Source organism: Hippopotamus amphibius, chromosome 10, assembly GCF_030028045.1.
Source record: "Hippopotamus amphibius kiboko isolate mHipAmp2 chromosome 10, mHipAmp2.hap2, whole genome shotgun sequence".
In the NCBI taxonomy this organism is placed as follows: Eukaryota; Metazoa; Chordata; class Mammalia; order Artiodactyla; family Hippopotamidae; genus Hippopotamus; species Hippopotamus amphibius.
In genome coordinates this window covers 2622681-2647203 of record NC_080195.1, presented here as the reverse complement: position 1 = coordinate 2647203, position 24523 = coordinate 2622681, and the positions used below count along the sequence as shown (strand labels likewise).

The following is a 24523-nucleotide window of genomic DNA, read 5'->3' as shown; positions in this document are numbered from 1 at the left end:
TGTGAAGTCGAGACTTCAGCCAAAGACCAGCTCTCTTCACCCTGGGGCTGAAAATCATAGTTCTTAGTTCATGGTGCAAGACCATGACAAACCCCTGCAAGCGCCTCTTTTTTCCCTCCTCTTTCTCACCACTACAATGCTTTGATTTTTGTAAAATATAATGATCCTATCACATTCGAGTACTACTTTGTATAAAACAGGACTGTATTATCACATTCTAGAACATTCAAAGTACCACAAAGCTCTAAGGTCCGTGCTCCTAGTATAAGAGTTTCCAACTTTTTCATACAAGGCCCGTGTCTGCCTTTGCCTTACAAATATAATATAGATTTCTAGTTGTCTGAAAGCTTGTAATAATTTGTAAATATTAAATTTAAATTACCAAGCTGCCTTATTTCTCCTTGGAATAAACATAATTACACAGCTGTAATTGTTGTAACAATTATATCTTTAATTAAAGTACTTGGAAAAATCTATATCTTCTCGTATAGTCACAGACATTAATATTGTCTTCATTGCTCTTATGATAGGCTGCCGTTTTACTTGATTAATCATTATTTTGTTTTTCACATGAACATTGGTAATTATTTAGAAAATTAATTGAAATTCATGGATTTCCCACAACATGTGAGGATCATGGTTTTCTGCTTATTTAATTGATTTGGAAAGTAAAATGACATCAACTTGGAGCTGTTTCCTCCACAGCCTTCAGATTCAAGGGTCTATAGATCTTATTTATCTTATAAAATCGGGTATAGCTCTTTTTACAACCCAGAACCTTTTTAAATTGTTTTTTCTTCGTTTTCCTCAATGGAGGAATGTCAAATCCTGGACTTTTGTTTTTTTTCTCGGAGTTGGTAACCATGTGAGTATATGTCCAGTACCTTTTTCCTGGTTACCTTTTCTTCTGAGCTATATCGTCATAATTGAATGTGCTTTAATATTCTGAACTCAGAATGAATACAGTGTTAGCATACAGAAGGTGCTTAATAAACGTCTGTGGAATAAAAGCAGGCTTCTGACTCCAAGGCCGCCTCCCAGGCCCTCCTCTAACGGAGGCGTGAGGTGTCCCAGGCACAGAGCTCAGCGCAGGTTCACTGTGACCCCCTCAGCTCCCCCCTTGCCTCCCAGGTTCCTCGGGCTACTCTGTGTCGACACCTGTGACGCTCTTCCCTTCACTCCGCCTCTGTGACGGAGTCTCTCGCTGCCCCTGCTCCTTCTGCTTTCTCCTCTCCTGAGTGCATCTGCTCGCACCTTCCAGTCCCCCAAACTCAGCCCAGACCCTCTTCCTCTCAGTCCACGGTGTCCCTACATGAGGTCGCCAAGCCCACAGCTTCGGTGTCCCTCTGCCAAGGGACTCCACGACTTCCATCTCCAGCTCCCAACTCTGCTCTGATCTCCACACCCGTCAGGTGTCTCAGAGACGTCCCCCTCTCAACACGCCCGAGGTGGTGATGCGATTTCCCCAGACCTGGTTCCTTCCAGCCCCAGCCTCGCAGTGAATAACCCTGCATCCACCTAGTTGTGAACACCAGGGGCTCGGGGATCATCCTGTCTCCACTGGCTTTCCCTCCTAAATGCACATCACTGCCAGCCCTCTGCTGTCCTCCTTCTCTAGGGCCACTGCCCTAGTCCGCATCACACCACGTCTCGGGGGGACTGAAACAGCTCTGTCCCCAGCCGTGTGCTTCCCTCTCTCGATGCCCAGCTGTGATTCACAGAGGGATCTTTCTGAAATTTTGATGTGATTGTGAGATAGCCCTCCACAATTATCTCCACTATTTCTCAAAACTCCTTACGAATAAAAAAAGAGAGAGAGCGCATGAGATCTTTGACATCCTCTACAAGGCATCCCGCAGCCCGACCCACCTTTTTCCAAATTCCTAAGAGATCACACACCTTCCAGCTCTTGGCACCCAGCGGCCTGGTCCTCAGCTGTGCTGGGTTGGCTGCTCTGTGCGCCTACCTTAAAGGCAACCCCCACCACGCCTGGAGCTTTAGGTCTTGGTCCGCCTCAGCACCTGTCAGCCCTGAGCTCCCAGGTGGCTTTTGCAGGTGTGTGTTCCCTGCCGCGCCAGCCCGTGGCCACACGGACCTGCCCGTCTGGGCTGTCCCTGCCATCGTCCCAGGAACAAATGATGGCTTGGCTGGCGCTCTGCTAACAGAGCTGCGTAGGATTTGAATCACCTGCCACCAGCTCCATTTGCTCCACGAGCCCAAGCATTTTTCACGTGCAATTCTGCAGAGCACAGGGTTTTTCAGGAGCATGTGCTCTGCCCCTTCTGCACCAGAGCTCCACCACCAGCCTCCTTATCTGGTCGGAGGATGTGGCATCATCTGACTGTGGACCACGTTCCATGAACAAGAGAGAGCGATGAATAAACAAAGAGAGCAAGCAGGAAAATGCTAACACGCCTGTCGTCAAATATGATCATCCTTTGGGTAAATACCCAGAAATTAGAAGGGTGGTTGCCAGGGACTGGGGGAGGGGTGTGGGCGGAGTTTCTGTTCAGTAAGGCTGAAGCTTTAGTCACCGGAGACGAGAAAGTTCTGGAGACCTGCTGGACGTGACTGTGCTTGTAGTGACCCGTGCTGCACTGCACACTCAAACACTTGCTAAGAGCATGGACCTCGTTATGTGTTTTGACCACAATTTAGAAATAAAATCACGTGCTTCCGCTGAGTCTTATCTGTGTATTACTGAAAGTCCCCTATATGTATTACATGCTATCCCTGCTGCCCTGAATTAAGGTTCTTGGCTAAAACGACAGTTATTCATGGACTAATTTTTAGTTTACGACAATCATTCATGTAAAAAAATTGGCTTACTGAAGTTTCCCTTTTGAGTATTCCCATAAGTCAACAGTTTCAAAAAAAGCAGAGTTAGTATTAAAATATATAAACTAGTAAATAATTAATTTAAGAATGAGTGCTGAGTTAGGATTCAGATGACATATTCTATCCTATACAACATTATAAATTTGCTTTTCAAATGATATGAACCTCTTTAGGGCCAGATTCTTCCTCTTTTTAAGGGAAAAGGATCATATAACCCCTCAGTTCTTTACGGTTCCCTAATTTTATTGTTCAAGTCATCAATATCTCCTACCAAACACTTATTAGGTAAACAGAAAGACAGAGTGATTGGTAGATACTCTTCAAATTATACCTTAAAAAATCAAAATGTCTCTTTATTTTGTCACCTCCTCCTATAACCACTTACGCATCTTTAATGAACTTTGTGGCTGAGATGCTAGTTCTTACCAAATAAGTCTATTAACATGGAGGATGAACTTAAATGAGGAAATGTGATGGGAAAGAGCGTGTTGAACAAGTAGATACAAGCAGCGGAGGAGAGAGATCGTAGGGCAACAGGCTCTTTAGTGGGGGACACGCACTCGTATGTCTCCATCACATAGTCAGCAGCCCCAACATCACCACCATCTGCCCAGGCACCCCGCCGGGACCGCCACACGCCGGGTCCGCAGCGGAATTCTGACAGAACATCAAGGGCAGAGGCAGCTGGAGTCATGGTTCTTCCCGAACACCTGCAATTCCCATCACATGCTCAGCCATCTATATGTCGAGTTTCTTGACTGCATGTGAGGCTGTGGGAGAAAGCTGACAGGTGCTTGGCGCCTTCTCTTTGTGAGTTGTAGTGTAGGGGGACAGACCATACAACCCCGTCCTCCATCGCACACCCTCACGCGGGGCCATCGCACAGCCCCCGGGGGTCCACCCGCCCCATCGTCCATGCGAAAGTACCTCCAGGTGGCGCAGTCCACGGCCCGCTTGGCCACACTGCAAGTTCGCGTGAATTAATTCCACGTAACTCACCTTGCTGAGTAAAGCACGCCACACTGAGATGGGAACACCACCCCGACTTCATCCTAACCTGGTTCAACAGATAAGGCCCGAAAAAGGAAGTGCACGTGTGAGTATTTCACTGGTACGGCACATTCTAATTCACAGAAACGGTTGGTTGTAATAATTTTTAGACTTTTACTCCAATTATTAACCTGGCACTTTTCGTTAAATAATCAGAATCTTTGCCTCGCTTTACCAACTTAGGTTGTAAGCTCCCAGAAGCGGTGTTTTGTATTCCTCAGTACAGTCTGCATGCCACGTCTTTGACAGGATCATAACTGTTTGCTGCTCTGCTTTGCTTGGATTGGACTGGATTTAAATTTCCCTTATGAAATGCTTTATTCCAAGCAGTCAAACAAAATGTCATGGCTATTCTGGGCGCGAATAGACAAATATCTTTAAAGCCTCCTTTTCACGTCTAGAGTGAAGGCTATAATCTCATCTAAGTTCCCCAGCGTAACCTCTTCCTACACTTTGTGCATCTCAAAATATCCCATAAACAGAGAAAATTATCGAGGAAATTGTTCTGAGGGAAAACACAGGGCCAGCTGATTGAATTACTTTCTTTCCAGTGAATCTGTGTATAAGGATGTCACCGAAGAGATTCAATCGGTTTTACCTGAAAAGCATCTGTACCGTACGCGTCAGGCTGCCTTCTGTCTGTTGCGGACTGAAGTGCATGCCAACAGATCCGGTGCTGTATCATCGCCTCCAGGGGCTGGAAGCATGTCCAGCTATGTGTCTGTTTTAGTGACCTGTTAGATACACTTTATAGTGTTTGTGGGTCTGGTGATAGTTGTTTCTGAGTGTTCATCCCCAACACAATTCAGTCTTACCACCAACACTGGCTTCATGGAGCGGTGTCTGATATTTGCTTCAGGGACTAATTCGGAAGCACTGAAGTGGTGAAATCCGCTTTTCCTCGTGAGTCAGCAGAGTTTACAATATGTACTTAAAGGGGGATAATTAAGGGCCAGGCAGCCTCTTGATTGTTTGCAGAGCTTCCGAAATTTTACTCCGATGAACAACTGTTATTTCAGTCTCCTCGTTTGTGGAATAGGGACTAACTGTTTAGCTTCACTAGTGGTGTTTTCTGAGCAAGAAAGGACCAGACGATACTGATTTGATTAATCCTGGTGTATTTACATATGGAGATAAAACATGTTGTTGACGTTGAGCCTTTGATTGATTTGTGCATTTACATTTTTATCCAGATGGCACAGGTTTATATTAGACCAATCCTGATTATTTAATACTGAGCGGTAAGGCAAGAAGATTCCAAATGATACAGAAAATGCTTTTTGCAAAAGTAAAGCGGGGGGATTAGTAAATGCCAGCAGCGTGTTTGCATCTAGAAAGAGGAGTTTGGTGAAAAAAAAAAAAAAAGAAATTAAGGTTTTTTTAGTTTCCAAGTGTTTAAAGTTCTGGAAAATATAAACTCTCAAAATATTCAGGAACATCTTGAGGAACTATTTTTCTACCTCTCTGTTAAATATATCTCAATGTATGGCTACTTAAAACGTCTGGCCATTAGTCTTCCTTCTGGAATGAGCTTGGAGATTCAGCTCAAGGTAGCTTTCAAATAACTCCGACATGATTCCGCCTTCTGCCTGTGCATGCCTTAGATCATCTTATCAGGCCCGTCTGCCCCATATTTCAAGTCACATCGTGACATGTGTATAACCTGAAATATTAACCTCACCATCATCTATATTTTATTAAAATATCAACTTATTCACCAACATAATTACTCTTGGATATTTGAGGATAATTCAGTGCTAATTTGCATGGCTCATTTAGTGGGGTAATTTTACATCAAGTATGGAATGAAATCAGTGATAATATAAAAAGATTATTTTAAGACATATAAAATCCTTAAAAAAAATGACAATTTAAACAATGTCTCCCTATGCTCCTAACTGGTATTCATCCATCACAGGCTTCCTGAAGCCCATTCTCTACGGTGGGTCATTACAATTTAGAGCTGTGCTGCGGCTTTTAAATAATGAACATATTGAAAAATCAATAGACGATCGGAAGCTTTGTTCCCTAAAAGCTCAAGCAGGTAGAGGTCACTCTTGCTTGACCTCATATGTTAGGGAGTGTACTGTCAGCTCTGGTTCATGTACCCTCTCAAATATTCTACCAAAAAAAATGTAATGAAAGTATTTTTTTCTCTGAAAACTAGTTTTAAAGAGCTTCTTTAACATTTATTACACTTGTAGGAAAAAAGGAATGGGGATTTGTTACAAAAATGTTGATCCTGCAATCATTCTGGTGCCCCAGAATCGGCATTTTTACAGAGAATCTTCCTGACCAACAAAGTCCTGCCCTACTTTTCTTACAAACGGCCACAAGCAGCGTGTTTTCTCAGCCGTGGATTCAATGAGAAATCAGAAACATGCAGGCAGTCAGGAGAAAGGTGCTCAGAGTGTAAAACAAGGCTCCCTGATACAGGATCCCAGGCAACTGTGCTTAACCGGGTTTCCACAGAGCCTGAGCGAGGGAGGGGCCTGCCTGCGAGACCGGGTCAGGAGCCGCAGAAAGCCACAGTCCAGACGCAACGAGAGCAAGGACCAGCAGGAGGAGGAGGCCCAAGATGGGGCAGGACAGGGGCTCCACACACTGGAACTGGGGTCCGGGAGAGGGCTGCCGTGCCCGAGACACCTGGCCGGTACGGGCGGTAACGGGGGGGGGGGGGGGGGGGACCGTAAGACGGAGAGCTGTAAGGGGAGATGTAACCGTGTCATCTAAGTCCTGTGTTTGCTTTGTTTCTGGCCCTTCCTCATTACAAAGTGATTTCAGGCAGCTGGTATCTGCATGTGCCCCCTTAATTAGAAAGAGGTTCTAAGAGAAAGACACCCTTTTAAATGTTAACCTGCTGCACGTCAAACTAGGGTATCCTAACCACCTGCCTCTCTCCAGCGCCCTCTGCCTGGGTTTCTAGTGGACACTGACCCCTTTCTCCACTTGGCACAGATGGAGTCTCAAAGTGTTTTTCAAGACAATGCTTTAGGCCAGTGGTTCTCCAGCTTTAGTTTCCCCTGGAGTCACCTGGAGGGCTCACCATTTTAAGGAGGCTCCCGGGGAAGGTGATGTTGCTGGTGGGGTGACGGAATCTCATTCTGAGAACCGCCCCTCAAAGCAGTTCCCTCCTGTGGACGGGGCAAGGATGGAAGACGAAGCCTTTCTCCACAGAAGATTTTACGGTGCTCAGAGCATCCCACATCCATCTTCATCTAGAAGAGCAGGGCTCCAGGACGAAGGCTCACTTCCCTTAAGGGGACTAGCAAGATCTCCCAGGTGTGGACGGCTTCGACGAAGGGTCCCTGAACGTGGCCAGTCCACCAGGAGGCACTGCTGAGCAAGCTTATTTATTTCTTCAACAAATGCTAATTAAAGACTTACCATGCACCAGGCAGAAATCAGATAGAACCCCCACCTTCAAGAAGCTCATATTCTATAGAGGGAGACAGATTTTTTAAATTAAATAATAAGCAATGCACACACATGTATATAAATATGTGTGTATAGGTGCAAACACATGTGCATATACATACATATAACGTGTGTATATAAATGTGTGTATGGATATAAATATCTATATATAATCTATATAGCTGTATCTTTGTCTATCCATCTATCTAAAATCAGTCCTGGGACTTCCCTGGTGGCACAGTGGTTAAGAATCTGCCTGCCAATGCAGGGGACACAGGTTCAATTCCTGGTCCGGGAAGATCCCACATGCTGCGGAGCAACTAAGCCCATGCGCCACAACTACTGAGCCTGTGCTCTAGATCCTGCGTGTGCTACAACTACTGAGCCCATGTAATGCAGCTGTTGAAGCCCACACACGTAAAGCCCATGCTCCACAACAAGAGAAGCCACTGCAGTGAGAAGCCCATGCACCGCAATGAGGAGTAGCCACAACTAGAGAAAGCCTGTGCACAGCAACAAAGAACCAATGCAGCCAAGAAAAAAAAGATTAAAAATAAACAAAATAAAATAAAATAAGTCCTGATAAGTTCCTTGGAGGCAAATGAAAGAGAGGAGTTGAAACATAGTAGGATATTGATACTACAATGTCATGAGATTTGACCAAAGTCCTAAAGGAGGGAAAAAAGGCAACCTTGAGAATATCTGGAATTCTAGGCAGAGAGCATGCAGGTTCAAAGGTCCTGGTGTGTTCCAGGGCGCAAGAAGCCAGGGTGGCCAGACAGAGCTAAGTGTGTGATGGGGAGTGGCCAGGGGTGGGTTCTGGGGAGGACAGGGGTAGGTCCTCACAGAACATCTTTAGATTCTAGCTTTAGTCCCAGTGATTTTTGTTCACAGGTGTGATGTGGTCTAATTTATGTTTAAATGATCTGGATGCTGTGATGAGAAAAGACTATGGGGGGTGATGATATAAGTAAGGAGGCCAGAAAGCATCACAGGAGACTGTGAGGTCCATCCAGATGTGCGCAGGGTACCACAGAGCCACTGAAAAATGGTCAGACAGGATCTGTGTTGAAGGTGGAATCCTAGGTTGTGCTGGTGAACAGAGTGTACAGGGGAGAAGGAGAAAGGAAGGGAGGGGAACAGGAGAGGCAGGTGTGTATGGACCCGCCAGGCAGGGAGGTGCGCGCGTCCTGACACGGCCGCAGGAGCAGATGGTGAGGTGGACGTGTGGGCTGGGGTCCTGGGAGCGAGGTCCAGGCCGGCGTCTGTGTGCACTGGCATCGTCAGTGCACGGGGGGCGCTGGAAGCCACGAGACTGGACGCGCTCTCTGCGAGGATGGGCACAGGACAGGGAGGCGGCCCCGGGACTGACCTGGAGGGCGACAGCCACGTGGTGTGTCCCGTGGACTCTGGGTGCCGTGAGGAAACAGAACACGTTCACACCGCGAGCCACACACGAGTTGAACGGCTGTGTTTACACAGGTCGTTAAGGAAACAGAAGCTGTCTCCGTGGCACCGTGGTGGTCCTGCTCCCAAACGCACGTGACTGTTACTGAACCCAGACATCAGGACGTGAGGCTCCGCGAGGAGACATTCTAAGATGCCTCCTTTGAAAAGCCCTCCTTGCTCTCCTTACCAGGACCCTGCGGGTGATGCCGTGACCTCACACAGCGGCTGGTCTTCCGTGGATGTGCAGTGCCTACCCTGATCCCCTCTCCGTTCTGTCTGCTGAAAGGTCTAGAGCCAGATGTGGAGATGCGGTCCTTCATAGCCTCCCTTCCGGCTCACCTGGTCTTATTTTCCCTTTAAGTCTTAGTTTGGCTTTAAGTCTTCCCGTGTTTAATAATGCACGCTTGTTCTTCACTTGTTTTGCAACGTGTGAAATCCCCTTTGGACTTAAGTTTTCTGTGAGTAATGAAATCTGCTGGACAAACGGACCCTGTATCACCCCTACTGTACTGGTTAGAACAGTACACATAAATCGTTTCACCAAAATTTGAGTCTAATGAGCAGAAATCACGATGTCATTCTTTTTAACCTGAGCACTGGTCAAAATGACTTTTCCCATCGTCTCAGCTATGTGTTCCATAGTTCAGAAAGGATGGGGAAGGTCTGGAGTACGTTCAGAATTGAAGATGGACGAGGCAAAAGCAGAAAAAATACCATTCTGACAGCTAAAGAGGGAAAAGAACAATTAATACCGATTCATGTCTGTGACATTCGTCTGCTTATTTATTCAGCCTCTCGGCACCCCACACACAGAGCAACAAAGCACTAACTCAGGGTGTGCGTGTGTGTGTGTGCGCGCGGGTGCGCGCGACAGCATCTGCCTTCAGAAGGTCACGTGTTGCCTCCTGGGGAGATGACAGACACCCAACAACCAGCCACGTTACAAGACTTAAAGCACCATGCACTCTGCAGTAATGCAGACGCTGTGGAGAAGAGCAGAGAGTCCATCCTGACTGAGGGCAAGAAATTAGAGAGCAAGTGGCCTTTGAGCCAAGTCTTGATGGATAAGAAACAGAAAGAGACGACTGGAAGGTAAGGTCATGAAAGGTCTTAGATGAGATTGTAAGGAGGATAAATACACTCCTAGGGGCGAAGAGGAAATGGACAGTGAATATTTTTAGACAAGAAGTGGTAGGACCCCATCACACTTTAGAAAAATAGTGAAAGCCCTGGGGTTAACGGTGGTTGGAGTAGAGAAGTGCCTGCACGGTGAGAGAGTGAAGAGCAAACAGATGTGCGTCATTCACAAGCTCTTACTAGCTTGGCAACAAATTCTTTGACTTCACAGATCCCCATCTTTGTATATAAAATTAAAATGATAACCAGTATATGGAGCAAATCTAATGATTAAGTTCCGACAAAGCATATAAAAGGGGCTGAGAGCGGGATAGTATTTATTCTGGGTTAACTGCTGTTTTCCACCATCATCATCATTGCTTTTAGAGAGTAGGAGATGAATTCAGAGGCTATGGCTCTAATCCAGCAAAGAAATAAGTCCAAAGTCGAATAAAACTGCAAAAAGCATTTAAATTGCACTTAGTTTATCTTTGCTAAAAATATGTAAGGCAAGTACTCACATCCCCAAGTTACACATGAGAAATCCAAGGCCCAGGCTAATTGCACACTCTGGTGATGCATTAGGGAGGATGTGACGCAGAGGAGAGAGCTGCAGAGTTGCTGGAAGGTGCCTCCAGCACATGCATGTGTTCCATGCAGGGCACCGTGATTAGTGGCTGTCACAGGCCCTTAGGGACCAAGCGTTCATCCATTACTGTTGAATGAATTATAGTTTATATATTCTCCCTTCTAAGGATGCAAGCAGAAAAGGAAACATTTGTTTACAACTAGAGCACTCACATGGGAGCATCCTGACCCCAGCTGCCTGGAGAGAGAGAAGGAAGGAGTCGGTACTGGTACCCGACACTCCTCTTTGGATCCATGGAACAAGGGACAGATTCTCACCAGCCTGGCACTGCCCAATGCCAGTAGATATTACACAGCCTGTTGAGTTGCCTCCTGGCTGTTTTTATCCTGTTCATATCTGGGTCAGATCAGCTTTAGAAGTCTGCAAACAAGGGCAGGGAGAGGCCACATGAGAACATTCTGAACTAATCCCTTTACTCACAGCAAAGGGTTCCCAGAGTGTTGCCTGAAAGGGTAAAAGCAGGCCAGGCTGTCATTTTAATCACTTGCTAGATGCCACGGCAGCCAGTGTGCAGTTTGCCTTTCCGCTTGGGTCCTTGGGGCCCCTCTGCTCACCTCCACCCCTGCTGGGTCCTCTGGGCTGGTGAGGGGGGAGGTTAGAGGTGGCCCAGGTCTGAGGCCCGCCCCTCCCCCTCCCCGGGCTGCAGGGCTACGTTTCTGCCCCCATGCTGTTGTTCAATCACCCCCTTGTGCAGAAGTGTAAAAGCTCAGACCCGCTGAGTTTGGGAAGTCTGTGAACCGGCCTGGCCGGGCTCACCTCCTCCAGCCACACAGAACAAGAACTTCACTTTGTGCAAAAAAACTTTGCTCTGTGCAAAGCACTTTGAATGAAAATCCTCCTTTTCAAGCTGCTTGAGCAGAGCCTGCAGCAAAGCCCCCTGAGTTTCAACTTAATTTCAAGGCTTTGCTCTCTGCCTGCGATCTGGGTGTGCGACTGCAGGGGAAGGACAGTCTGAAGCCAGGCCTCCAGCAGCCGAGAGGGGAGGCCTGGACCCAGATGCACAGACCAGAGGTGCTCGAGGCACCCAAACACGGCTGGCTTCCAGACCTGGAGGAAGCTGGCCCTGCAGCAGGCATTTTCTCTCTTTCATACTGTACCAGCTCATCAGCAGCACATGCTGGTCTCCTCTTCCTCTCGTTTCCACAGTTTGGAGACAAGCTTTCAAGACCCTCAGCATCAGTACCCCAGCCGTCCCGCACCGACGCAGACACACACAGAGAGCACATGCACTGACCACACCGGCAGCCACGGGTGTCCTTTCTGCTCACCTCCTGGCACAGCAGGAGATTCTCCTGCAACCCGAAAACAGCGAATTCAGCCCGAAAAGTACTTTTGAGACTAAAACAATGAGTTTTACCGCGGTAGGTGTCGCAGTTATAGGGACGTGAATTGCCATTTTATTTATGAAACATCGATGACAAGGGCTTGGGTGCTCATTCGGTAACGAGAGGAGAAAACGTTGGAAACAGTTCCGCTGTCCTAAGTGTGTTAGGAGCCTCTCCAAGCATGCAAGTATTTCCTTCATGTCAGAGGAAAGATGCAAATGCAGACAGAGAAGACAGACTCACGCAGCTCAGCCACAGCCTCGGAGAGTTTTTCATCTCACGGCAGGAACAGACACCGGCAGGACTCTGACACGAGAAAGAACGCAGAACAACGACATGAGAGACACGTGTGCTCAGGGCTCAGCAAGAAGGTGGCAACGGAACTGGATCTACAATAAGGGGGCGAAAAGGTCACGAGATGCATTCACAGAGCAGCTTTGAAAGGCTCCTTCCCAAAGCTTGTTTGTTTTAAAAACAGCAATGTTTCAATATGCTTTTTAAAAAAGTCTTGAAGAAGTGCATCCCTTTTGACCCATAAATTTTACTTCTGGGAACTGATCCTAAGGCAATAAAGGCGCCAATTTTAAAAGCACTCATTATAACGTGGTTGATTATGAATTTCTCAAGATATCAGAAGTACTCTCACGTAGCTACACCAGGGCATTGGTTAAACACGTAATGGCATATTAATTTGATGGGACAGGACATAAAATTCACAAATCATAACGTATTGATGTAGAAAGAGCTATAACGTTCTCTGAAAGAGATGAGTCTCTTGAATGGCATGGAGACAGGCACACCATTTTTAATGTCTGCCTACACACGGCTATATGGGACAGTATTAGAATATTAGATGCATTCTGTGACTGATTTTAATTTCCCTCATTTTTCCTCCTTATTTGCTATTTACTCATTAATTGTGGAAGAAAAAATAATCCAGGCTGTTACTTTGAGCTGTATCTTTCTGTAACATTCCAACTTCCAATTCTTCTCAGGGTTGTTGTAAAGACCAGTTTTTGACTACAGTTCTTGTTAATGACTGACAGCGAAGGATCACAGGGGAAGATTCCAGTTCATGAGAATAACTGCCTTCAAGGGACTTAAGTCCCACTAGCATCTCTGTAGATATGAAAAGTTCACAGAAAAATGGCAAGAGGAAAAATATAACTATTCTTTGTTTTCTAATCAGTTTAACTCTGTAGTTGTGAATAAGGAAAATCGTAAGTAAGCAGCTGCCCAGGAAGACCCAGCTTTATTCACCTGGCCTGCTTATCCTCTAGCAACCCGTAACATGTGCTTGAAAAGCAGCAAGTACTAAGCCGTCTCTCCTTGGATAATCTGCTCTGCACACACACACACACACATATTCACACACAACAGAATATTTATTATTCGACCCTCGAAACCATAAAACGAAGCAATCCTGCCACCTGCAACCCTGGGGAATTCCCTTGTGGAATCCCTTCGGCTGAGCAGCCTACACACAGGCTCACGTTCCCCAACGTGCTTAGGTAGCTAAATGCCTCAAACAAGGTGTGCAACCCTACCGGCCGAGAGGACCATCCGACGTGCAGGAGAGACGAAGGTCAACAGCCCTGACTCAGATCAAGGACACTGCGGCGTCTGCAACTCAACTGCACAGGAGGCTGCCTCGAAGTCCTCCCGGGCTCACCAAGAGACTCACCTGTTTACGATCTGACCTTAGCTTCTGCACCTTTTCAAGAAGTGGCCAGGATTCACAAGCCAGGAGGAAGTCAGCTCAGTGGCCAAAGGGGTTGTCAACTGGGGTGTGACGTGACTTCCACCAGCCCCCACAGTCCTGCAGACTTGCATTGATGTGCATCTTCACAATCTAAAAGGCAATAAACCCAGGAGACAACATTAATTAAATGAATGTACCTGTCATGTGCTATAGGCTATATCTGAAAACCGTACTCCATGCCTATAAGGCTTAGTTCCATATCCATAAAATGGGGAAAATAATATCTATTCCAAGTAAAAAACATAAGAAAGCCTAGATGGATGAATGCCCACTGCCCATCTCTCTGATCTTGAGGTGGATGGACCTTGAATAGAGGACAGCATGCTAAGAAAAATAAGCCAGACGCAAATGAAAACATGATCGCACTTATAACCTGAACAAGTCAAACTCATAGAAACAGAGTAGATGGTGGTTACGAGGCTGAAGTTAGGGAAAAGGGAAGATGTTGGTCAAAAGTACAAACTTCCCTTTCTTAGATGAGTAAGTTCTGGAGATGAATGTACAAAATGGTGACTCTAGTGACCAATGCTGTATCACATACTTGGAAACTGCTAAGTTCTCACATGCACAGAATTAAGGTAATTGAGGTGATGGTTGGGTTGATGAGCTTGACTGTGGTCGTTATTTCACAATATATACATGCATGAAATCACCAGACTTTACACCCTAAATATATGCAAAGTTTGTTGGTCAATTATGCCTCAACAAAGCTGGAAAAATAAAATAAATACTTTTAAAAAACAAATTAAAAGATGTGTTCAAATGACTAAATGTCAACAAAATTCTAAGCAGGTTCTCTGTGAAATACAGTAATTAATATCTTAAGAGTCTGCATTTACTGACCCCCTGTGTGATTTTTTGTTAAATTAGTATTCAAGCGCTCTCTTTATGAAATGAAGCCATGGGCAAAGCTCAGGACAGCCTCACCACGTGTGAGTGCACCGACGGCGTGTGAGACGCTGACTGGGTTTACACGTGAACATCGACGCATCTCTGCTGGAAAGGCTGGAAGGGCGCAGGGACACACCCAGAGTCTGACCCCGGGAACACGTGAGGGTCCCCCACAGTGCGTGCCTGCCTCCGGGACACCCTTGCGCTTGGTGGCAGGCTTCCGTGTGTTTGAGCCATCTGGACTCTCCTGTAACTTCCCTTGTGCTGCTCTATGTTCTTGCTTACGTCACAACTGGACCTTTCGGGAAGAATGGGTCGGAACTCTATTTCCTGAATACAACATACAACCAATGAGAGAAATAAACATAGACTGACCTGAGAGCATGTTTCCCCTCAACGTGTGGATGTCGGGGACTCCCCAGTCCTATGTAATGGGAATGGCTACCCTGTGGTCAGAGTACCCACTGAGTGAGTGTTAAGCCCACTGCCCTCTTCAGTCACTGGTTTTCACTGGGCCAAAGAAAACCAAAGCGCGTCCCGGCCAGGTCCGAATTGGCCCTTTACAGTTCGAGAAATGAGCAACCATCCTTCTTGACGATGTCCTTGACTTGTGAACTGTCATTTTTCCTCTCTTACTGCTCAGTCCCTTTCCATCACCTTTGAGGACTTGCCTTTAGACATCTGTGTCCCCCAGGTTCACACCAAGTCTCCCCACCTTCTCTGTTTATTCCTTTATCCCGAGTGTTTATGCACTGCCGCCTGCGGGAAGCCCTCCCTGATGTTGTGACCCTACAGTCTGATGAGCTCCCACCTCCTGAGCAAGCAAGTGTGCTGGGGCATCCCCACAGCCCTTCTCCTAGGGCGCAGTCATCAGCTTATTTATGGGACTCCTCGTTTTAGTTTAGAGCTGCGAGAGGAAGGTTCCACACACTGGGGGCCTTAAACAACAGACACTTACTGTCTCACAGCTCTGGAGGCTGGATGTCTGAACTCAAGGTGTCAGCAGGCTCGGTTTCTTCTGATGGCCGTGAGGCCAGGATCTCTTCCAGGCCTCTCTCCTGCAGGTGTGGACAGCTGTCTTCTCCCTGTGTCTTCACGGGGTCCTCCCTCTGCGCGTGCCTGTGTGCTAATCTCCTATTCTTATAAGGACACACATGGTGCAGGATTCGGGGCCACCTTTATGACCTCATGTTTCTTTCATTAGCTCTTTAGAGACCCTGTCTCTCAATACAGTCACATCCTGAGGTGCTTGTGCTCAGAGCTTCAACATGTGGATTTGGGGGCCGCAAGTCAGCCCATCACACCCTCCATCAGCCAGAGGGTAAAGCACGTGAAGTCAGAGCCAAGGGCTTATTCCACTCGGTGCTCCCGCAGCATTGCCCAAGGTGTGGTCATAAGTACATCTGAAAAATTGAGGTAGTACTGGCTTCATCAATGTGAAACAGAAGATTGCTGTCACGGTGGGAAACTTTTTATGATGATACATAGGTAGGCAGATACCGGCACATGTATTATACAACACATAGCTATCACAGATGTCGCATATCACATACATAACTTGCATACGTGTAACTGTGTATTGTGTGTATGTGTGTATAGATGCCCACATATATACGGATAAGGTCAGCAAGCGATTGTGTTCCCTCGCATTGCTGCTGGGGTAGACGTGGGTTTCGGAACAAAATCAAATTTTTTCAGGACGGGAAAGTAGGAAAGGATGCTTGCGAGGCAACCGGGAGTGTCCAGTCCACCATGTGTGTGTGATGCTTCACACAGAGGAGGCTGCAGGCTCAGGTGAGTCGATGCCTGAGGTGCCTCAGCTGGGAGGGGCATGAATCCAGGTGAGGGTGACGCCAGAGTCTGCGTTTGTAACGACTACAGCATCCCAGAGTCTGCAGGTGAGAGAAAGTGCGGGGCGGCCTCCGTGAGGCCCCAGGGGCCCCCGGGCCTCGATGCAGAGCCGTCGGTGGCGGGAGCTCACCTGCCGTGACGGCACGTGTGACGTGGAGGTGACGAGCGCAGATCAGGCCAGCTGGGGAGGAGCAGGCACAGACTGAGCCCCAGGGCCGCGTGTCCCCGCGTGGAGGGGGACGGTTTGCAGCGGCCGGACCACGGCAGGTGTGCCTCGGTCGCTGTGCCCCGGGTTCCGAGGATGCTGAGCGTCAGAGCTGCACCCGGGGTGCCCTGCGATCAGGGACAGCGCCCCGCCTACCCTCCTACTGCCAGGCGTGTGGCAGCGTGCGGGAAGGGGTGCATCTCGCCAGCTGGTGGCATAAGGAGATGACATTATATCAAGGGAGAAAAAAAATGTCCTTAAAAAAAAAGTAGACACATGTCAGACCTTTGAAATGGGCGAGGATCAGACCCATCTTACCCCAAGATTAAGGGAAAAAATATTTTTGTCGTGCCTTAAATAATATATATTGCTAAAAATAACATCAAAGACAAAATGGTGAGTGATCCAAAAATTCAGAGTCATTTTGTTTCTTGGGGTTCTTTTTTCTTTTTTCTTGACAGTCTTAGAGTATCGCCTATGTGCATTTATTATAGAAATCTGTCTGTGGATAATGTCTTTTTAACAATGAACAAATCACATGGATACACATCCGTGCCTACAGCCAACTGTGAGCTGTTTCGAAAGTCCAGGTGACACAGGAGGCAAAGAACGCCGTTTCCTGTTGGCAAACCTCGGATGCCTGTCTTTGCAGGTGGTGCTGAGAGAACCTGCCAGAATACTGGATGGAGCCAGGGACTAGAAACACGCACGGCAGGTTGTGCTTCCCAAGGCACGCACTCAGATTCAGACCAGTTTGCTGCAACCGAGATGTCTGACATGGATGTGACCTCCTGTCACCTGTGAATCGGGTCCCCACACTGTGCAGGTTTCTGGTGGGTGTGGCCACCCCGCAGGCCAGGAGAGAAAAGTGTGACCTGGGCTGCAGGCACGTTCCCTTCCTTGGTCACCAGGGTGGAGGAGAGGCCCAAAGGACTTTCACCTGGGGTTGTACAGAGTGGCCGTCACTCTGTGAGACGGGACCTGGGTAGGGCCACCTGGGAGTGTTTAAAGTTACCTCTTCCAGTTCCTCACCTGATGTGTGTTCAGCCTCTACTACCTGCCCAGCGCTTTAGCGGGTGCTAGAAAGACAGTGGTGGCGACACTAGCTTCATGTGCCACCGGGAAGATGCCCACCCGGTAAATAACCACACAGGAGACCAGGTGCTCTCTCACGTGAAACGTCTGCAAAGGATAAGCTGGGCAGCGAGGAGAGGACAGAAGGAGGGAGGAACAGCCTCACCTCCGGGGCCAGCTCAGGCTTCCCTGGGAACGTGACACGTCATCTGAGCTCTAAAGGATGCCCAGTGTTACCAGGCAAACGGAGAGGAAGTGGGTGGTGGGGCAGATGTGAGAGAACGGTGCATTTCAAGACCCTGGGCAGGGAAGGAGCATGGGCTGCACGTGTGGCTCAATGAAGTCAAGTTCATCCCAGAGCAGAAGCAAGGGGAGGGTGTGAGCCTGGAAGGATGGGTGCCCCATCCTGGCGGGAGCACTGGGGTCTGCAGAGACTAGAAATAATTTTTGCACAAGGCATATAATATATGAGGCACCCACAGAATGTGAGAGATGATGCTAAAGTCTAGGGTGGATAAAATCACCAAGAGGGAAGGGTGTAGCCATGGGTGTAAAATAATGATAGGACAGAATCTTTCAACGTGCCTGGAGGGAAAAAAGGCAGAGAGAGAGAGAGATTGTTGTCCAGGAGAGAAGACCTTCATGAGAGCTAATCATGAAGGACATGAGGGCGAAAGAAAAGTCTAACAGAAAGTACCCATTTGATGAAAGGGAGAACTTCTAAGGGCAAAGTCTTCCCTGCTCAACTTTTAAACAGGCGGTGGGTAGTTTTCCATTTTTGTTTCGTTGTCGTTTTTCTGACAGGGTATATGTGTGTGTGTAAAACCTTTGGAATAACTTTCTAGAAATATATGTATATAAATATATAACTATTGTGTGTGTATATGTACATGCTTGTGTATCTGGTGTACATATACACACACACAGCTCTTTTTTTCATTGCTTTTCCTATTGTTCCAGGTAAGGACTACCTTTTACTTCCATTGTTACTTTCTGCAATGCCCAAAATAAGGCTTAGGGTGGCAGCATTAGAAACTCAAAATAAAATATGTATATATATGTTCATAAGAGAGCAGGTTTCACTAGTAACATGAATAACACCCAATTAGAAATATGGCATTTCAGGAAAGCTCCATTTGATCAAATTACTCTAGTTAATTTTGACAAAACACAGAAATGAACCACCACACTCTGAGTCATGTCGATTAAATGTCCACGAGAGCACAGAAATCACACAACTTCCAGGCGACTTTCTCTCCAACTTGACAAGCAATCAGTCTCTTCGAAGTAACAGACTTATTACATTCTTTAGTCTCCTTAGGGAGGCTGGGTAATTTGCACTCCGTCTTGATGGTATTAATGCTTTCCGGCTCCTTAGTCATCGTCCTTAAAAAGGTTTAGCCACCAAGGAACCCCCAGCGGTTTGTGTGATGATTTCCTAAAGACATAAGAAAGCTGGCTTAATGTCAGAGGAGTGCTCAAACAGAGCTCTCTAAAACACTTTAGCCTTTCCATGCATTTCAGAAAATTATCTCCGTGAGTTGACTCTATAGTTTTCAAGTTACATAAGCAAATGGATGAGTCACAGACCCAGGGTGTGATGTCTGGGAAGAATAGTGTGCTCGGCCCTTTTTTATCACAAATGAGGAAAGAGGAGCTGACAGAGGTTAAGTGGAAAAAGGCATTATGAATGTATTATAAATAGAATCCCAGAATCTATGGTAAAGCTATTCGGAGAACATGGAACAGCCTGGAAGGTTCTATTTTGGCTCTAAGATGGTCCTCTAAATGTTAAGGATCCCATGAGTCCTTCATTTCTGTTTACTGTTGTTGAATCCTTTGAAAAAAATGAATTTGCCAATAGATTACATCACTTAATTTGGCATTCTTGAAAAAAATTTTGAGAACTACTGATTCCTTTAGCCATATCTGTAGGGACTGCTCAGAATCCTCACTGTTGGGCTTGATGAGTTTTCTGACCTAGTTTGAGATGCTCCAGAAATGAAACACATCTACCAATTCCAAAGAAAGACCCTTTCCCGGCTGATTGCATTGAGGTGTTCTTTTTCCCCTCATCCTCCTCTTTTATTTTGTAAGTCCAAATATCTTTGATTTATTTGATTTTACCAGGTCCTTTGTTTCCATAGGCTTAGGATAAAAACATAGTTGGTATATTGTCAGCTAATAGACAAAGGTGTTGCCATCACTTCCTCTTTTCTCTTTAAGATGGGTCTGCTTTCCATCTTGTACTATAACCATGTCAAGTCCACCATCACCCGATAACGTACCTCTCACTTCCAAAATCATTTATTTGTTAGAAAACCAAATCCAACAGATTTAAAAGAAATACAGGGACTTCCTAGGTGGTGCAGTGGTTAAGAATCCACCTGCCAATGCAGGGGACATGGGTTCGAGCCCTGCTCCAGGAAGATCCCACATGCCGCAGAGCAACTAAGCCCGTACACCACAACTACTGAGCCTGCGCTGTAGAGCCGGCAAGCCACAACTATTGAGCCCATGTGCCACAACTACTGAAGCCTAAACACCTAGAGCCTGTGCTCTGCAACAAGAGAGGCCACTGCAATGAGAAGTCCACACACCGTGATGAAGAGAAGCCCCTGCTCTCTGCAACTGAAGAAAGCCCAGAGCAGCAATGGAGACCCAACTCAGCCAGTAAATTAAATAAAGAAATAAAGCAAGTAACATTGAAAAAAAGTGAAAGACTTCTCTTTAAATAAAAGAAAAGAAAAACAGCTAAGAACTGTAGAGGACTTGCAGGAGATCTCACTGCAACAATGACAGATGTTCACTCACTGATAATTACAGACAGGGCTTAAACGGCTCTGGTTCTCTAAGGTTAGTAACAGGTATAGAGGGATGACGGTTTCTACCATATGGCCTTTCTTTCAGGACTGTTCTCTAATGAAAAGCAGGATACACATATTAAAAGGTTGCAGCTGTTTTCCATTGCCACCATAACAAATTAGTACAAATTTAATGGCTGAAACCAACACAAATGTATGATCTTACGGTTCTACAGATTATAAATCCTGCACGGGTTTTGCTGGAATGAAATCAGTGTCAGCAGGCTGTGTCCCTCCTGGAGGCTCTAGGGGAGAAGGCACTGACTTGCCTTCTCTGTCTTCTAGAGGTCACCCTTGTCCCTTGGTCCGTGACCCTCTCCTCCATCCTCAAGGCCAGTGACCTCCATGGAGTTCTCACATGCCTCTCTCTGACCCGATTTCACAGGCAAGTGTCCCTGTGACTTTGCCTCTATCTTCCACTTTCAAGGATCTTTCTAATTACACTGAGCTACCCCATCATGCAGGATAGCCTAATTTCATCACATCATCAAAGCACCCTTTTCCCATGTAAGGTGACATAGTCACAGGTGGTGGAGATTAGGATGTGAACACTTTGGGAGCCATTACCACAAAGGCGTTCGGTTGAATTTCTTTACCTCTAAGCCATATCTGACTCATCCAGGATCTTAGTAAATCTGCCCTGTCATCCTCCAGCTTGCGTACTAGTCAATCTGCTTTCAATTAGCTTGTAATGAAGGAACGACTGACTTTGTAGTATAATCTTGTTACATGGGAACTCTGAGGTTAGCCCCAGCTCCGTGGAAGGTGACAGCACGACTCACAATTCCAGGAATATGTCTCACACGGAACAACCACCTGCCCCCACACCCCCGCCCAAAAGAGGATGTGAACGTCTGTTGCGTTCACACAGCCAAGTCAAAGTCGCGCACGTTACCTCTTTCTGGAGGTGCATGGCTTGGCTCTAACCGCGGAAAATAAAGTATATAATTGTTACTAAACCCTCACCTTTGATTCTGTGTAAAAGAAATCTGCACAGGAATTATGTATTTTTTTGAATATATACACTAGTTTGATATACGTCGTCTATCTTCCTGCTCAACATTTTACAAACTTGCCTCATATATAAGAAAGCAGGTATCAGCAAACGGTGGCACACGGCTCAAATCTGACCCATACGCTGAGAATGGTGGTTCTATGACTAAGTGGCTGAAAAAACATCAAAAAGAGAGTAATATCTTGTTATGCAGAAAAATTACATGAAATGCAAACGTCGTGTCCGTAAGTGAAGTGCTGTTGAGCAGGTCACTCAGGGCTGCTTTGGGGCTGTGAGGGCAGACATATGGCCTAAACTACTTCTGTCTGGTCCTTCATTGTGGAAGTCTTTCCATTAACACAAAACTGACATTTTTTTTTGTAGGTAAGTATTTGGGACATATATGGGGGAAAAGGGATTTGTTTCTGTACACTGCTGATGTTGATCTGCAGCTAAAATATAACTCCACCTAGCTTTTGAAATCAGAACCACTCAGAGAATCGAATTAAGGCTAAACAATATTTTTAAAGCAACAGCAAAATAAACATGGATTTCAGTCAAGAGAATGTCAGTAAGTAGATGTAGGTGAGCTGGACTGATGTGGGTTTCTGAATCCAGAACTTACTTCTCTCTTGGCCATTGTCACTATTAGGCAAAGAGGTATGTGACCTATTTCTAATAGAATCTGTAACGTAATCTCACAAGGAAAAAAAAAGGTGGGGCAGGGAGCCTTCAAACAAAACATTAGAGGGATGAAATGCTCCTTGGAATCAGTCGTACGCAGCAGCTTCAGCAGACGGTGCTACGTAAACCCAAGCAGAGACAGATCTGAGTAGTGCATTTCCTCTTGCAGAAGATTATTTCAGTGAGATAAACACTGTTGCAGTTGGTTCCAGTCAAGGTTTGGCTTTTCACTTTGAATGCATACTGCACATTTTTAAACCTGAGAGTTGAAACTGAGCACCCTGACATCAGAAAGCTCACCTGCATATTTCACTGGATGCAGCTTTTCCTCCAGGTAACGGAGTAAGTAGGGAAATGCTCTATACAGCCACCCTGCACCTAGTAAATCCCAGGCACAGAACACGATTTCCAGCTCGACCGAGCAGCAGTGGGGCTTGCCGGCCAGCCCACGAGGGGCCTCTGGTTTCAGCTTCAAGGCAGTTTGTGAATCCCTGACATATCATCTACATGAATAAGCATCATTTTGAAAACAGATTTACAGCTGAGATGCAAAATAATTATACAATGCATAACCCCATGTAAGTAGCTTTGGGAGCATTTACACATGCACCTATATCGTCTCTTGATCTAGGTCTTTTCAAGTCCAGTTTACAGACTGGAACACTGAGGTTCAGAAAAGATAACCCAGGGATATAGTGCCTCAACTAGTACAAGTGGAGCGAGCACACAATCGTCTGTCTGAAGCACCCAATCCAGTGGTCCTTAGGCCAGTGGCCAGAACGGAAAGTGTTACAGCATCTCTAACCATTAAGAGCTCCTCTGCCTGAGAAGGCGTTTATTCCTTAGTAATGACACAAAGTGTTCAACAGTAGGAAGTAAATGACTCCCTTTTTCTGACAACCAGAGTCTATGTTGTAAGTGGACTGGATATTTTAAACAGCTTAACCAGAGATCAATCATGTCTTACTTTTGAAAGATTTAATTTTGTTTAATATACTACTTCACTCACACATGATTTTATTCCATTTTGAATCTCGTTGACATTTCTTGTCACTGATCTCATAAACACCCTGCTTCTTCACGTGAGTAGTTAAGGCCCAGGTTGTGAATCTGCACAGGGGGCCCTGGAGACATTGGATGTTATCAGTTATCTGAGTTGGCTTCAGGTGAAACAGAATTGCCAAGCGTTCAAATAGTTACAGGCAGAATTGTATCCCTTGCCTGTTTCTTTTCCTTTTGTAATTCATTATGATTGAGGTCCTCATAGGAAGAAATAAGAGATCAAAAGAATATCTGCTCATTTAACCATCATTAATAAAGAAGAATCAAAATGCCCAACATTTGTGAAAGCCTTCATTCCACCAAGGATGAATATAGCGTTTGTATGTGGGCAAAGATGAAATCACCTGAAGCGCTTCAAGGTGGAAATGCAACTAATAAATAAATGGCGTCTGTTTTAGGCAACTCATCATAAAGACTGTCAGTGCTCAGTTGTAAAAGTGGGTTTGACGTGGGACATTTGCGTTGCTGGCTTACAAGGGAGATTCTTTTTTTTCATTCTCTCTTCCAGGCTGACGGGCATGAACCTCCCTTCTCCTGTTATCAGTAGCAAGAATTGGTTACGACTCCACTTCACATCGGACAGCAACCATCGTCGGAAAGGATTTAATGCTCAGTTTCAAGGTAAGAAGCCTCCAACTTATAAGAAAAAAAAAAAAAAAAAAAAAGAAGATGCTCTGGTCCTTTCCAACCCTGAAATTTCAGGATTATCTTTGTAAAGATGGAACAAGAGTTGTAAACTTGAAAATGCCTTCCATCTATCTCTTATATGAACCGCTAACTTTGGAACAACTAGCAACTTGTTAGTAAAGCTTTATTAGTGTGACACTATGCAGTATATTTCCTTGTTCTGTTGGAATTATTGCTAAGTTTCAATCAGTAAATTAATAAATATATATTAACCTTAATTTCAGCTATCAACCTAACCAATAAATACCCACAGTGTTCCGGTTCTTTTCTTTTTTTTTTTTAATTTTTATTGTTTATTGTTTATAATAAATTGCATATATTTAGAGTGTACAATTTGGTATCCCAATCTCCCAATTCATTCCCCCCCCAACCCTCCCTGCTTTCCCCACTTGGTATCCATATGTTTGTTCTCTACATCTGTGTCTCTATTTCTGCCTTGCAAATCAGCTGATTTTTACCATTTTTCTATAGTCCACATATATGTGTTAATATACGATATTTGTTTTTTTCTTTCTGACTCACTTCACTGTATGACAGTCTCTAGGTCCATCCATGTCTCTACAAATGTCCCAGTTTCATTGCTTTTTACAGCTGAGTAATATTCC

At 45.8% G+C, this 24523-nt stretch overlaps 1 protein-coding gene across 1 annotated transcript in view; it reads left to right on the top strand.

Annotated features, from left to right (window-relative positions):
* The window catches only part of CSMD1 (CUB and Sushi multiple domains 1), a 1409269-nt gene that overhangs the window by 754713 nt on the left and 630033 nt on the right, over positions 1 to 24523 (top strand). The window contains exon 6 of the mRNA XM_057697717.1: positions 23740 to 23852. Coding sequence (XP_057553700.1) covers positions 23740 to 23852 — 113 coding nt within the window. The remainder of the gene's footprint in view (positions 1 to 23739; positions 23853 to 24523) is intronic.